Source organism: Cydia splendana, chromosome 3 (assembly GCF_910591565.1).
Source record: "Cydia splendana chromosome 3, ilCydSple1.2, whole genome shotgun sequence".
Taxonomy (NCBI): Eukaryota; Metazoa; Arthropoda; class Insecta; order Lepidoptera; family Tortricidae; genus Cydia; species Cydia splendana.
In genome coordinates, this window is record NC_085962.1 from 22,302,595 (window position 1) to 22,319,224 (window position 16,630).

General features: G+C 38.3%; 2 protein-coding genes across 2 annotated transcripts in view; one reads left to right on the forward strand and one right to left on the reverse strand.

Moving 5' to 3' along the window:
- The window catches only part of LOC134806886 (mediator of RNA polymerase II transcription subunit 7), a 357,529-nt gene that overhangs the window by 15,525 nt on the left and 325,374 nt on the right, over window positions 1–16,630 (reverse strand). The window lies entirely within an intron of this gene.
- Window positions 1–16,630, forward strand: part of LOC134789381 (tyrosine-protein kinase Btk) — a 62,882-nt gene that overhangs the window by 3,079 nt on the left and 43,173 nt on the right. Inside the window, exon 3 of the mRNA XM_063760012.1 lies at window positions 13,859–13,987. Within this exon, the coding sequence (XP_063616082.1) occupies window positions 13,859–13,987 (129 nt within the window). The remainder of the gene's footprint in view (window positions 1–13,858; window positions 13,988–16,630) is intronic.

The window sequence follows — 16,630 nt, forward strand, 5'->3', positions numbered from 1 at the left end:
AATGAAGATGTATACATAAGTATAGGGATCGTACAAATTATGTTATCGTATATCCTTGGTATCGTGAGTAGAAGCGGCCGATGTAGAGTTAGCTGGAGGGTGGGTCGGCTGGCGCATGCGCGAGCTGGGTGTGTCGCCGTGCGCCCGGCAGTTCCGCACCGGCCTCCGTGCCTACGCCGCTACCCCACGCACCTAATACTGGTAATTACTATTACATTATATACGCGAACACAATACTACCATTTTGACCCCTGATTAACCCAGACGCGATTAACCAGCCGTATTGTGCGCATCCCATTCATGGTATCCGCCAACGCCACACCAATTTTGTAATATTTTAGTGGTCCTTATTTATTTAATTGATGCGATGATAATAAGAGTAAGTATTATTTTTCTTCTTTAAAACTCATTCACTGGTAGTGATTGTATTTGTAAGCTGAGAATTAAGACGGCAATTTATATTATTTATATAGGCTCCGCGCATTTCCTTATAAGGAAATTTCTCTGGCATTTAGAGTTTATAGTGTGATAATACTGTGTATTTCAGTTTTATTATCCTAAAATTCTTATTAAATGTTTACTTCTTTTACGGATCGGATTCTTCATGACTGAAATTGTTAGCGAAATGTGTGATCCAGTTCCTCAAATCTATTTTGAAATATTCATTTGTCAATTTAGTAAAGAAAGGAAACGCTTGTATTTTCCGAGCATGAATAGAAAAAAAACCGATTGAATCCGACACGTAGACCACACATTTTTATTTTATTTTATTCCAACATCAGAATAAAAAAAAAACATTTAAATCTAGTAGGTACGCAATTTCGCCAAACTACGAAACAGTTTGTTGGCAAATGAAATACCTACGTACCTACCCGTTCTATATTTCCTTATGTCCTTATACTTTCTACCTACTAACATAATACTACACCCAAGCACCATGAAAACGGGTCACTCTGCAACTGCATGGACGTTTCCTTACCATGTGACCCATCTTCACTGCACCTGAGTGCATTATTTACATATTTATATTTAAGTAGGTAACTATTTAACAAGAAACTCTTTTAAGTTTTTTCTTAAATGTTGTTTTGCATAATGGCTCCGTAGTAAAACTTGTACGATACGAGAACGCACCATTCAAGAAAACATACATGCTTAGGGCATATTTCCTCGGTAGGTACTTACTTATGCGCAACTCTGTTTTTTTGGAAATATTTCCAAAAAAGTTATTTAATCAAAAACTCGTTATAAACCTTCAAAGTACACTGAGAGAAAAATCATCACCAGGAATTAATAAACAGTTCTGTACTGGGGGAAAAAATGAAGTTTTAGTAGTAATCATGGAAGTTTCACTATTTCTGTAAAATTTATTTATTTCTACAAACAGCTCAGTAATACTAAATCTAATTTCAGCAAACAGACTTTAGTAAATGGAGCATTAAACAAAGTTCAGTATTTGTTACAATCCATTTTTATTACTACTAAAATTCTCCGATTTTTACTAGTAAAGTTTGTGATTTTTGGAAAAAAGCATCTGTGATTTCAAGTTATGATTTTAGTAAATGTCTCACTTACATAGTTTTGTAATATCTAAAAAACGAGTTCGCGGGAATAACATTACCCCATTTAAAATAACAATTCAGTTGTTACTATAGCGACATTACAAAGTTTACTGGTATTTAGTAGATAGACTTGTTGTGTTTATGTTCATTGTTGTACCAATCACTAAACGAGTTTTGTAATACCAACACAGCGAAACGAATGTTAGTGATTTTAGTAAAATTTACTACTTGCTACGTTCATTTGGTTAGAGTTAGTATTGTGTCGGATGTCGGGCGGGCGTGTCTCGTGTCTTCTTTGTTTAAAACATACTTAAGTTAAATAATAAATTTAGGATATATTGGGCCATGGACATATTAACCCGCGACCTACTGTGTAGTTGGTGTCTACAGGAATATATTGTTCTGCAACTTCGAGCTAGCTGTTGTTATTCTAGTGATAATGACATCATAGGTAAATCTAAACTGTTTGCAATTCCAACCTCCCTAGCACAGGTGCGCCGCGAGAGCATGTTGCGCGCGTAATAAATACTAGTCTCTTTCTGACTGTATGAATAAGAAAGGAATGGGTAGAATATCTCGACAGGCTTTTATAGTGCCTCTTTAGTACAGAGATATACTACCAATCGCTTTTTTATTCATACAGACAGAAATAGAGACGGGTAGCTACCACGCGCGCGACATGCTCTCGCGGCGCCCGTTTGCTAGGGGCGGAGGAATTGCAAACAGTTTAGTTTTTGCCTGTGACGTCATTATCTCTAGAATAACAACAGCTAGCTTGGAATCGCAGTACAGTTTAGTAAAACCTATGACGTCATCGTCTCCGATATTGCTAAAGCACGCTTAGAATTACAAAACGGTTAGTTTTCACCCATGACGTCATCACCTTCGATATTGCTAAAGCACCTCTCGGAATAACAAAACCAAATTTCTGAAATTACTCTAGCATACTTCAAATTACAAATATAGAAGTTGTATTTCCTACTAAATGGAAATTGCAAAAGTCAATTTGTTCCTATTAGTTGACTCTCCTTGTCCCCGGATTAAGTTTTATTTTTGTAATTCTAAGTGTGTTTTTGTTAGTTTTTTTTCTCAGTGTAATTTTCTCATTAAATAAGTTCCTCAGTAAAATAGTAAACACATACGAACAGACTGACGCAAAGAAACTAAGGTAACGCAAAGTCAATAAGGAGTAAATTTTATCTTATCAATTAAGTTACGGCGGCACCCTAAAAATAAACATCAAAGTGTTTTTTTAATATAGTTGGTCAAACCAATTTGTCAGTCAGTAACAACCAGGAAAACTCTACTCATCCTTTTCTTTTGGGTGCTAGTACTAGTGTAAGACAAAGATAGTATGCTTCAGCTATGATTGAAATGTGAAAGTCCTTTGACAAACTATAATTCTTCAATATGTCGGTGTTTACAAGTCCAAAGCGTCATTGTTCTGATTCTTTCCGATGGCTTTTACGCAGTGCTCGTGGGCCGCGAAGTGTACACTACAACCACCCTCACAGTGGAGGGAGCTACCTTCACCGTTTCAGAGGCAAGGGGACGACCGGTTCTCCGTACAAACGTAGTCCCCATTTTACGCAGTGCTCGTGGGCCGCGAAGTGTACACTACAACCACCCTCACAGTGGAGGGAGCTACCCTCACCGTTTCAGAGGCAAGGGGACGACCGGTTCTCCGTACAAACGTAGTACCCATTTTCTTCTCTGGATATTGTCATAGTGCAAATATAAAAAAAATGATATGTAGCTTCGTTTGATTTTTTAGATTTATTTATTCTTTGATATAAGAGCTGGAGCGAAACGCAAATCCCATACTTATTTTTAAAAGTCCTTACTCTTATACCTACCTAAATCTTATAATAACTAAAAATCGAAAGAACCGGCCAATTGCGAGTCGAACTCGCGCACGAAGGGCTCCGTCCGTACCATTACCCAAAAAACGGCAAAATTATCACGTTTGTTGTAATTATGAGAGCCCCACTTAAATATTTATTTTATTTTGTTTTTAATTTTTTTTTATAGCGGCAACAGAAATACATCATCTGTGAAAATTTCAACTATCTAGCCTACCTCTTACTTAATTAGGAACCAAAAACGGTACCGCAACCAGAACTATAGGTAGGTAACCGCGAAAATCGAAGTCCGTCTATTGCGGGCATTTTTCTCTGTCACTTTAATTACGTCTTAATGAGAGGTACCTATATTATGATCGCTGGCTGTTCACACTGCCGGCGAGGACTCTCTTTACACTCTTCACTCGCAGCGATAAAAGCTATCAATGATAAAATCGCTCAGCGGTACTCGCTTGGCGGTCGGAGAGACCATGCAACTAGCGATGGTTCTACAGTACAGCGTGGATTTCAGAGCGACAAAAGCTTTTTTGGTTCCTAGTTGCGTCGATCTAAATAAGGCGACATCCTCGTTAAGGCGCTCTTATACTCGAGTTTTACGTTTTCAAGGGGGTGAAGCAGACGCGTGGTAGATCGGGCAGGCGGGCGCCCCGCGCGGCGCACCGCACCATTCCCGCGCAGCACGTCTACGTCCTTATTCTGACGAACATCGGTATTCTGAATTGTCAGTTCCGGGATTTTTTCCGGCAATTAATATTGAATAAGATTTATTAGCAAATTCGAATTTTGATGAGTACTTAATGAAATTAAAAATGGTAGGTAAGACGGTGAGTGTAAATAATTATTAATTATATACAATATAAGTGTATACCGCGACAAACTGAGAATCTAATCAAATGATACCAAATTATTATGAGACAAAAAATAGTACTTACTAATAGACATTAAAAATGTAATAGAGCTAGACCAAGAAAAATCTGCAACGATTTTGATTGCACACGCAGTGCAAGTGTTATTTTAAACGTCAATCTTCTATGAAATTATGAATAACACTTGCACTGCCTATGCTATCAAAATCGTTGCAGACTTGGTCTAACGCTAGCAGTCAATTTCGGGCAAGTAGGTAGTGAACTTAAGGAAGAATACTAGCAAAGCTAAGATAATTTGTGGGACTATTGAGTTATGCATAGCTCCAATAAGTACATAAAATTAGCTGTCTTCACAAGAAAGAATTATAACAATTTATAACTCTAACTGTAATACTTACTATTTTTCTAATTTTGAATTGACGAGTAAAAGTCAAGCATTTAAAGATTGTAATGACAAAAAACACTTCTACTTCGACATTCGAGTTAGTTAATAGCTCAAGAAAATAAAAAAAATATGCGGAAATAATTCGTATAATTTTGAAAATTGGCACAGTTATACCTTGTGGTGTCCAGATAACCATACTTAATGTCCACGAGCTTAGCGGGTGTGCTGTGGGTGTAGGGGGGAGGGGGGGTGAAGGTCCCTTTTTTTAGTTTTTCGTTAATAATTTGAAAAGTATGACTCATAGCAAAAAAAAAACGTTAATAATCTACACAAAATTTTGTACAAAAAAGATTCAGTACACTTTTAGCAGGGATCAATATTTAAAAAGATAATAAAGAGAGAAAGTTAATTATATTAAATTCTAAGGTTCCTTGTTTTTATTTTTTCGTTAATAATTTGAAAAGTATGACTCATAGCAAAAAAAATCTTATACATAAATAATAAACATAAAATTTCCTACAAGAAACATGTAGGACACTTTTCGCTAGGATCAATATTAAAAAAAACCGGGCAAGTGCGAGTCGGACTCGCGCACGAAGGGTTCCGTACCATAATGCAAAAAAAAATGGAAAAAAATGCAAAAAGAAAACGGTCACCCATCCAAGTACTGACCACGCCCGACGTTGCTTAACTTTGGTCAAAAATCACGTTTGCTGTATGGGAGCCCCACTTAAATCTTTATTTTATTCTGTTTTTAGTATTTGTTGTTATAGCGGCAACAGAAATACATCATCTGTGAAAATTTCAACTGTCTAGCTATCACGGTTCGTGAGATACAGCCTGGTGACAGACGGACGGACGGACGGACGGACAGCGAAGTCTTAGTAATAGGGTCCCGTTTTACCCTTTGGGTACGGAACCCTAAAAAGACAAAGCAGCGGGTAAGTTGTTATTTATGTATAAGATTTTTTTTGCAATGAGTCATACTTTTCAAATTATTAACGAAAAAATACAAACAAGGAAGCTTAGAATTTATTATAATTAACTTTCTTTCTTTATTTGACGACCGGTCTGGCCTAGTGGGTAGTGACCCTGCCTACGAAGCCGATGGTCCCGGGTTCGAATCCCGGTAAGGGCATTTATTTGTATGATGATACAGATATTTGTTCCTGAGTCATGGTTGTTTTCTATGTATTTAAGTATTTATATATTATATATATCGTTGTCTGAGTACCCACAACACAAGCCTTCTTGAGCTTACCGTGGGGCTTAGTCGATTTGTGTAAAAAATGTCCTATAATATTTTTTTTTTATTTTTTTATTTTTTTTTATTATCTTTTTAAATATTGATCCCTGCGAAAAGTGTACTGAATCTTTTTTGTACAAAATTTTGTGTAGATTATTAACGTTTTACAACATTTTTTGATATTGGCCACCGTTTACGAGTTATTTACGAAAAACTAAAAAAAGGGACCTTAGAAGTGATTATAATTGAATTTCCCGCGTTAATATCTCTTTGAATATTGATCCTAGCAAAAAATTGTACAAATCTTTCTTGTATGCAATTTTATGCAGATTACTTATGTAATAGAATATGTTTTGCTATGCGCCACCGTTTAAGAGTTATTTACGAAAAACTAAAAAAAGGGTCCTTTAATATCAAATATCTCACTTCCGGTCAAGAATTCGATCAAGCAACCGGCAAATTCGGATTCAGCGGGGTCTAATTAGGTTAAAAAACCCGGTTGCCAAAAAGTAATACGATTTGCCAGTCGAAATCGATATTAAGAAAAATATGACCAGTCTAAAATATTTGAATCCTGTATATCTATGTTTAAAAATTATTCAATTTGATTAATTTTATAGCCTTTTAAAATATGTTTTCACTTCTCATGCTCAAAAAGTGCACCTTTATGTCGTGCGTAGACGACATAAAATCGCGTTTTATGCTCTAGAGCATAAAGTAAAATCATCTAATACGACCCTTATTGACTTAGCAATAAAGTCCAAATTCTGCCATACAAACTGCCAGCCCTGCCGGCGCGCCCCCGACCGGCGCTCTCCCGATCGGCGTGCCCCGCGCCTCCGACCGGCCCAAGAACAATTTTCTTTAGTCTTGAATAAATACGTTAAAATAACCTAAAATATTTGTTTTTTTGTATATTTTCCTCGCAATCGAAGTGAAAAGCAGAGTGTACAACAAGGGCATAAATGTCCATTTTTACCCTCGTCTACTATTTTAAATACTAAAAATTGCCTCGGGTAAAAATGGGTCACTTTATGGCCTTGTTGTACAATCTACTATTACACAATTTATCAATCGTGACTGAATTCCGGATTGGTTAGATGGGTGTGTGCCTTTGCTGCCCAACTTGTTATAAAATGACAATATGACGGACGAATGTCTGAAATGTCACCGTATTTAAGAATTATTTTGCTTTTCTTCATAAGCATGTTGAAAAACATTGTGTGTATAACATATTTGCATATTTATACTGTGATTACCCATTTTATGAAACGTCCGCTAAACTAGCATAGGTCCGACACCGACAGTGGTCACGGGCGTACTGGCGTGAGGAATGGGCGCAAGGTATTGCCGCGTAGGGTGTAATTTAGTAAGCAAAATGTTGAATTCATCAAATGATGAATGAAAACATTAACGTTTCGATAAAAGGACAAGCAATAATGAAGATTTACTTAAAAGCTATCGACTGAAGTAAGTTTCATATACATTTTCGTCGTAGTACTTCTGACATAAGGAAATAAAGACAGTGTTAGGCATGTTTTCAACTTAAGATTCTATCGAGAAAATTATGAGCCGTCGTGTTTCTGACAAACAATAACGTAGTTCAAGGACTGAAGTTATACATACTAGAAAATAATGCATGAAATCCTTGTAAAAGTCTGTAAATATGGTGACAAAAAAGCGCATTTTACTACACACCGCGCCTTAACACGAAACGAAATAAAATGCCATTCCCTTCAAAGCCAAAAACCTCCATAACTCGAAATATGTATTTAACCTCACTAAGATGAAGTAACCAGCGATTCCCTTCACGACTACTCAGTACATTTTTTACCTCTATAACTCGGAAAATAAAATTTGAGCTCTTGAAAATTGCAATTTTAATCGGGACGAGGGTTTTAAGATCTCATCCACATGGAATCCAGTCATTAGTAAATGTAAGCGGAAACGAATATCGACAGTCGATAAATCGAATATCGTTAGTGTTGTGTGTCGACAGAGTGACATCCCTAGTGCGCAAAACGTTCAAGCTGATAAACAAGACCAAGTGCGGGTAGTTCGAAAAACTCGCGCGGCTAGAAGATGTTGATGTCAACTTGAGCCAGTCTTCTCCGAGACCACGGGGACAACGCCGTCCTCGAAACGTCGGAGGTAAATCTTAAAACTTAAATACGCGATTAAGTCCCGTTGTGCAGTTTGATAATGTTTAATAATCGTGAAAGTTTAAATCAGTGTTTTACGAATAATACAAACAAATTAGTGCAGCACGTCGTGGCAAGCGGGGCGATGAGCGAATGACTGGTATAAACCTGTTTGTTTTTGATGTACGCCGCTCATGTCCCGCCGCCGCGCTAAGCATTGACATTCGATAAACTTCCGTTTCAAAAGTAACGGAACCGGAACAGAAACGGAAACGGAATACCAAACGGAAGTTCCGCCTTAACGGAAACGGAGCTCCGTAACATCCCTGATACCTACATTACATTATGTAAAAATATATGTGACGTTCCACGGGAAAAGGTACCTTATGAGGGTTTCTAGTTTCGGAGATATTAAATGTTTTGTAAAGAGGTGAAAAAATGCTCAATTTTTTTTTATTGTGTGATCTGAAACCTTAATGCGTAACGTTTGTTTACCTGTTTTTATTTTTGTTATAAGTTAGTTATAAGCCTAGTAATGTCGTCTCAGAGTTTAGTAGAAAAGGTACCTTATGGAAAAAAGATTGAAAATTCCCAAAAAAACTAGTCAATACGGGAAAAGAAGTTTGGTAGAGAACTGTATTAGCATTCTGCAAAACTAATTTGATAATTTCAGTTCTGGTTGGGGCGCCTCGCAAATATTATAACCGTACATAGACCGACATCACAAATCCAAGTAGACTGCTATTATACCAAAGTTACTCTCGTCAAGTCTTTCTTAACTAGAATAATCTTCATTTGGTTTGGTCGCATGCAGTAAATCAGCCATTGGTTTGCTGAAAAATGCCAATACCCGACGCATTACCTTATGGAATATCTGAGGTCATTGAACCTCAATGCCGCTTATCTTCAATAGCAACCGAAATATATTATTGATAAGAAATAGACGATTTATACCATCTTAACCCCAAAATATTATTAGTTTATCCTAACTGTTCCATCATCATCATGCCTCATCATGTAACTTGACCACAAGGTACCTTTTCATTACATACAAATTATTGGTCTTTTTTAAGATTATTATGACGAAGAACTAATTAAATTGGGGGCAGTTTAATGTAAATTAATATTTTCTATTCATAAAAGATAAACTATAATATGATTGATATTTTGTAGTGATGTATTATTGGATTTATTTCCATAAGGTACCTTTTCGTAAATGTATGGAGCAAATACTGTTATTGTTATGTAAGTTTAAAGTGGCATAAGGGGTTAAATATAGTATTTAGTTGGGGTTTTAGGATTTATTTCATTTGAATGACAGAATTTCTTTCATATGTGCTCAGAAAAATTGATTGTGTGTCACATTAAAAGTAAAAATATTCAATTTTGTGATTTTATATGAAAAAGTCAGAAAATACATTTTCACCTCTAAATCGGTATTGTTTTTTGCTTAAACTGTCTGTCAGTGTCGTTTTCTAATAGATAAAATTTAAATCTTGAGAGCTCATTGCAATCAATCGTGAAAATGAAATAAAACTTTATTTTCAAGAGATTGGTTAGTATACACATAAATCAGTCGATATCAAAAGTTTCTATTTGCATTACAGAACAAGTCGCAATATTTTTTTAATCTCAGATATATAAGGCATTATTATTTGTAGTCAACTATGTAACTTACTTCAGGAACATAGTTTTTTAGGCGGCTAAACTTAAAACTTCTCTATCGTAAAGTTGCTCATTTCACAACATTATTTTCAAAAAATCATATCTCTGTAACTACGCAACCTAGAAGGTTGATCTTTTGTGTTATCGATAGGTTATTTATTGTAGATTACTGGGGTATGCATAACTCCATACCCGCCATAAGGTACCTTTGACCGTGGGACGTCACATATTTTTTTAATGTCAATAATAAGACAGGGAAATGTGGACTACGTTTGTATGGAGAAGCGGTCATCCACTATCGTTTTAATGTATGTGTAGTCACGGCACTGCACTCGCGCGTAAGCCGCCCCTCGTTATTCGAGCAATTTTAATGGAGGGCCCTCCGCGACTCGCGCGTTAATTGTTTCAAAAAGACTCACTCTTTGTTGCTTTCGGCGTTTTTCTGTTGCGGGTCTTTTGAATGAGCAAAGGTTTCCAGTCTTTTGTTAGTTATATGTCATGTGTTTGGAAAAATCTCTGGAGAATATTTTATGAAGCTCTTTGTTAAATTCTTCGTTTTGTATTTGAGTTGTAGGTGATTTGTATTTGTATGTTTGTTTTCGGCGCATTAAATAAAGACAAAGTGAAGGCTTGAAGTTTATATAGTTTTGTTCTTAACAAGAAAACTCCGATATACCTACATTGAATAATAAATCCTAGGTTTTTCTGACTGGATCATCCGTGCCTATTCTGTACGTAAAGTGCTTGTTAAAAACCCTACGTACCTACTCGGATCGATGCGAACGGGGAATGGGATCGGTCGGTCCAGCCTCGCTGTCACAGACGTTTCACGTCCCGCAGGGAAATGCTCTTAGCGTCTTACAGGTCTCCGTGTTTGAGTAGGCAACCTCATTACCGGCGAGTCAATATACTTTCCGATCACATCGGCGGATAGTCGAGGGACGTTTTTTTGCGTTTAATTTTTTTTACATTTTCAATAGGTATTTAGGTATAGTAAATACTCTTACAGTTGATCGATTTTTCCTGCAGTCAAGCTTTTGTATGATGGTTTGACGTTGTTTAGACGTAAATACAAATCTGGAGTACGATCAAAATAAAAGGTCTTTAAAGGTAATTTTATGCTTACTTAAAAATGCTTGTCCGTTACTATTCCAAAATATTTGTATCAAATACATACTCTTTCAGTTGATGTAGGTCACAGCAAAAAATCCTCAAACCGTCAAAGAAGAAATCCAAATAAATTAAGATTCAATTTGATTCACGATTGCAACACGGGAACTCCGTAATAACATGGCGGTATTTAGTACCTATTTGATGTCATCTCATCTGTTACGGAGAGAGGCTTGCGGTTGGCGGGCAGCCAGCAGTCGCTCACCTTATCAACCGTACTGCACATTGAGCATGCAATTGATACAATATTTGTAGGTTAATAGTGCTTTTTTAATAAGTACTCTAATCGAAACAAAGTTGTACTTGACCCTCATGCGCAACATTAGTTTAAGTTAGTGTATTTTCCAAGAAGGCTTTTTTTAGCTTGGTCCGACTCTATCCGTTCAGAATAGTGGTTCTTAATTCTATTTGGAAACAGATAAATACCTAAACAATTGGTTGTTTTGTTAGAACATAATGGGCGTAACAACTTAATGAGTAGGTACTCCAATCGAAACAAAGTTCTACTTCTCAATCACACTCATGCTCGGAACCTCCTACATTAAGTACATCATTTGCACAGTTTTATCGACTACGTTTTCCCTCTCAATTACCCCAAGTCCGGAACCGACCACATACGTCAACTATTCACTAACTGCTTAGTTGCTTACTCTGCATTCGAGTTTCGGAACTCCGCCAATTTATACGCTGCGCTGCAAACTCGATGCAACGTGAATGTTTCACGCGAACGCCCGCCTGACTCATTTAAGGATTTAGATGGATCATTTTTCAGCTCGTTTTCGCTGGAAGTTTTGCCATTTGAATTGGCACGTTTTCAGTTTTAAATTAGTAACAGAGGCCTTAACTCTTAATTGGGTAACTTTAGATAATATGGCAAAAATGACTAGCACAACATCATATTTTTGTATTTTTTCTTATACTTACAGAATTTATTGGCTTTTAGGAGGCGATAAATTCTGTTTTCCCTTTAATTTGTGGTGCCTAAAATATCCAAACATACATTTTTACGGCAGTTATTAGTCCGTTCCATAATGGGTCATGTACTTAACGTATTAGTAAAACGTAGCAGGTACAAAAATTGAACATATGATCATGATCAATTGTTATTGACCTGTGATCACCGTTTTACCTTTACCTACAACCTGGTAATCGGGAATCATTTTAATATACCCCTGCAGTGTTCGATGTGGAAATGACATTATTTCAGTGCGCCGAGCTTTTTCCGGTCGGCTGATAACTTCGTTCGCAGCAAACCGTTCGCGCGTAGAGATGGGTAGTGAGTAAATACTCACGGGTAAATACCGAGTAAATACTCAGTATTTACTCAATATACCCGTATTTACTCGTTTATACCCAAATTGGTGAGTATAAACTATTTAGAGTGCTGAAAGGGACATATCAATTTGAAATATAGGTGTATTTTGTAAGCCGCTACTGGATTAAGTACTCAAAATTGTAAGAAATGTATTTTTAAGAGGGGCACTCCATAGATGTAACTAATTGTCACAAAAAAAACAACGGGTTGCACTCCGAGAGTGCCGACAGAAGTGAAAACTCAATGACTAGTCCAAAATGTCTGCAACACTATGTATAATTGACCCATTCTCCTTTCTATTGACAAATTTTAGTTCCGAAATTGGTGGTCAGTGAGCTTGTTTAAAATTCGAAATTCAAATTTGTAGCGTTGATTGTTTAAAAATTGAATAGAAATTGTAAAGTGACCTTGCAGACCTCGCATCTAAATATATTTGGTCATGATATTTTGAGTTTTATTCACCAGTACTAGAGTTCACGTTTATTAGCGATTTCATCAAGATGTAGCTTTATTGAATTATATTTGAGTGATATAAAGTTAGAATGTAACTGTGAGATCCTCATATTTTAACCCGTACAAGATTAGAACCTTTTTCATGTAATGTCATTGAATTTTTCTTTATTGATTTAAATGCCATCTAAATGAGTGGCCATCTAAACCTTACGGTCACGTGATCGCCTTACGCTGTCTCGAGTTTATCATTTTTTCCCCACCTCAAAAAGTGCCCAGCGCCGCTAAAGAAGTTTTCACTTCAAAAATTTCAGAAACCACCAACGTGCTACACATCATTAAATGGGTCTTTAAAAATAACTGGAATAATTCTAAGATTTTTTTTGGATAAATTGAATATTTTTGGACAAAAACCGTTTCGAAAGGCCAAAATAATGTTTATCTCTCTATAACTTTAGAACCAAAGTTCAGAAAAAATATGAAAACATATCGGGAAATTAGCCGTATAATAGAGTACAAAAAACAATATTTTGAACATCATCGGTTGAGCCATTTTTATCGGGTGCTTTGAGTAAATATTCAGTATTTACTCACCCCTACCACCCCACTCACACACCCCCATCTCTATTGGCGCGCCGCTTCACTTTTACTCAATTACAGGTTGTTGTACCATGGTACCGATGTTTTGGATATATTTTTAGGCTATACGAGTATAGCGAGTGTTGGGGGGACGGGATATGATATTTAAATTACAGTAAAACCGCTTCAGAAAATTCTGACCAAGTCAAAAACGCATCATTAGCAGGAAAGCGTATTAAGCGGGTTTTGCACACGCCTGTATTATCAAGGCGTTAGAGTGTGTGTTCAAATATTTTTGAGCACCTCGGCTGCTCCGATATATGATTCTGATGGTGACCTTACATTAAATTTCTTATATACTTAATGGTTTTTTAAAACGTGTGTATCGATTTTGATGGCTATTTAACTTTAAAAAAAATAGATCAAATTATTTTACGAGCAAGATGACATGTAGGTACAATTATGTCATACATATTAAACTTCTGTACCGTCTGAGATTGCTATTAGGTCATCTAGATAATGTATTTTATGACCCTGTATATTTTAGAGCTCTTCTATATATCCATAATTGTTCATTGTGTGTGTGTAGAAAGCAGGATAAATACCTGTTTTTTTTTCAGAAACGCAAGGAGCGCGGGAGAATCGAGACGGAAGCGATACACACGGTGGAGCAAGCGGAGCTGGGCGAGCTCTGCAAGCAGCTCCCCGAGAGCGACGGCGACAGTGCGCTCTTCAGGTATCCCTTCCAGGTAATACATACCTACTGGCTGAGCCGTAACGGACGCGAGCCACACGGCGGAGCAAGCGGAGCTGGGCGAGCTCTGCAAGCAGCTCCCCGAGAGCGACGGCGACAGCGCGCTCTTCAGGTATCCCTTCCAGGTAATACATACCTACTGGCTCAGTCGAGACAGACGCGAGCCACACGGTGCAGCAAGCGGGGCTGGGCGAGCTCTGCAAGCAGCTCCCCGAGAGCGACGGCGACAGCGCGCTCTTCAGGTATCCCTTCCAGGTAATACATACCTACTGGCTCAGTCGAGACAGACGCGAGCCACACGGTGCAGCAAGCGGGGCTGGGCGAGCTCTGCAAGCAGCTCCCCGAGAGCGACGGCGACAGCGCGCTCTTCAGGTATCCCTTCCAGGTAATACATACCTACTGGCTCAGTCGAGACAGACGCGAGCCACACGGTGCAGCAAGCGGGGCTGGGCGAGCTCTGCAAGCAGCTCCCCGAGTGCGACGGCGACAGCGCGCTCTTCAGGTATCCCTTCCAGGTAAAGGTAATACATACCTACTGGCCCAGTCGAGAAAGACGCGAGCCACACGGTGCAGCAAGCGGGGCTGGGCGAGCTCTGCAAGCAGCTCCCCGAGAGCGACGGCGACAGCGCGCTCTTCAGGTATCCCGTCCAGGTAATACATACCTACTGGCTCAGTCGAGACAGACGCGAGCCACACGGTGCAGCAAGCGGGGCTGGGCGAGCTCTGCAAGCAGCTCCCCGAGAGCGACGGCGGCGACAGCGCGCTCTTCAGGTATCCCTTCCAGGTAGACGTGTGCGCCGATTATAAAATGATCGGCGGCGGCGTTTGCCAAAAAATCGGCGGCGGCGGCGTGTTTTCGGCGTGAAATCGGCGTGACCTTGACTTTTAGGTTCCTTAAGAAAAATCATTAAATTGTTGTTTTTCTTGAAAATTTGATCAATTCAGGTTGCTGGTAAGTGAATTACATAATCTACGTATAGTTATGAATACGCTGTGAGTAAAATAGAGTTTGTAAATTAATATAGGATAGGTATAATAACTTGATTTCCCTAGTAACTGGCTTGCTGTAAGCGGTCAGCTGGCCCCAATGACCTACGATCCGATCTGTAACTCTCCGTTTTTTTATGCTTTCCATAAGTTATCGTATTAAAATGACGTACTTTAACAAAATAGAATATCAGATATCCTTGAAATTTGCTAGACATACGACGGACTGCTATTATGTCTTCCCTTTAATGGTTTTCCTGTCGTACAACCTACAAGCACCAGGCTCATTGAGATGTATCTTCTTCTTTCTGCTTTTTTCATTGCTTTTTTGCTTTTGAGCATTGCTGAGGATCACGACATGTAATTTGTCTCCATTTCGTGCGGTCATAAGCCGTGTGGACTGCACATCTGTACACTTCTTCACAACATTTGACCATCTCACACATGCTCCTCTCCGAGCATGTTTGCCATTCGCCATTCATTCATTCATTCATCCATTCATGCGTTGGAAACCGCATAATAATTATGTCCGAAGAATCTAAGGGCTCGCCCATGGAGAGCCGAGTGGCAATATTCTCTCTAAGAATTAAGGGGTTTGTTCTTCTAGCTGTCCTAGGTAGAAGCAGCAGTCTTCGTCAACATCACATCTCAAAAGTACCTTTGCACGGCACACTTTTTGAGGCTCCACTCCACTTTGCGGCACCATACTGGAATATTGAAAAGACGAGAGCTCGTACCAAGCGCACTTTACATAGTTGCACGTCGAATACCTCTGTTCTTCCAGATCTTGTCCAAGTTAGCCATAGTACTCTTAGCCATGCCAGCTCTGCGGCGTAACTCGGCGGTGCAACCACCGGCACTGGTTATCATCCCAACATATACTAGCTAGCTTTTCTGTAATAGCGAGTGCGTCGGTAACTGGGAGCATGTTTGCTCTGTTTACTACCATTACTTTGGTCTTGAAATGGTTGATATTAAGACCTCTCTAGAATTTTCATCTTCAGTTTTCATCAAAAGAGCCGCCATTTCGATGTTTTTCATTCAAAAATTCAAATTAAGAGTTGAAAGTGAATTCACAATGAATAGGAAAACTTACTTCATATATCGCTCCCTCATCTTTCTCGACGCTGAATACTGACGATTACTCAGTTTAAAGTAACTTTAATTCTGTTTCATTCTATAAATAATTGGTATAAATTTGACAACTGTTACAATATAATGAAAAAAATCCAGATTGTAATCCAAAAACCAAGTTGGAATAACTAATTAACAACACTCAAGGACACGCCGATTTCACGCCGATCATTTATCGGCGGCGGCGGCGTGGCAAAAAAGCCCGGCGGCGGCGGCGCGCCGGCGCGGCGCACACGTCTACTTCCAGGTAATACATACCTACTGGCTCAGTCGAGACGGACGCGAGCCACGCGATTTATTTCTGGATATATTATTGTAATTATTTAATTTCATCCGCTACTCTAAATACGTATAAAGTAAAAGTACCTAATATCTGATGTGACAGCTGTCATCTGAATACATTTCATGTTTATTTCTTAGGATTATTAAAGTTTTATTGAAATGACTGATAAGACCGAACAAAATTAAAACCTCAAAAGAAGCATATCTTTACAAATTGAAGACTCATTAGTTACAT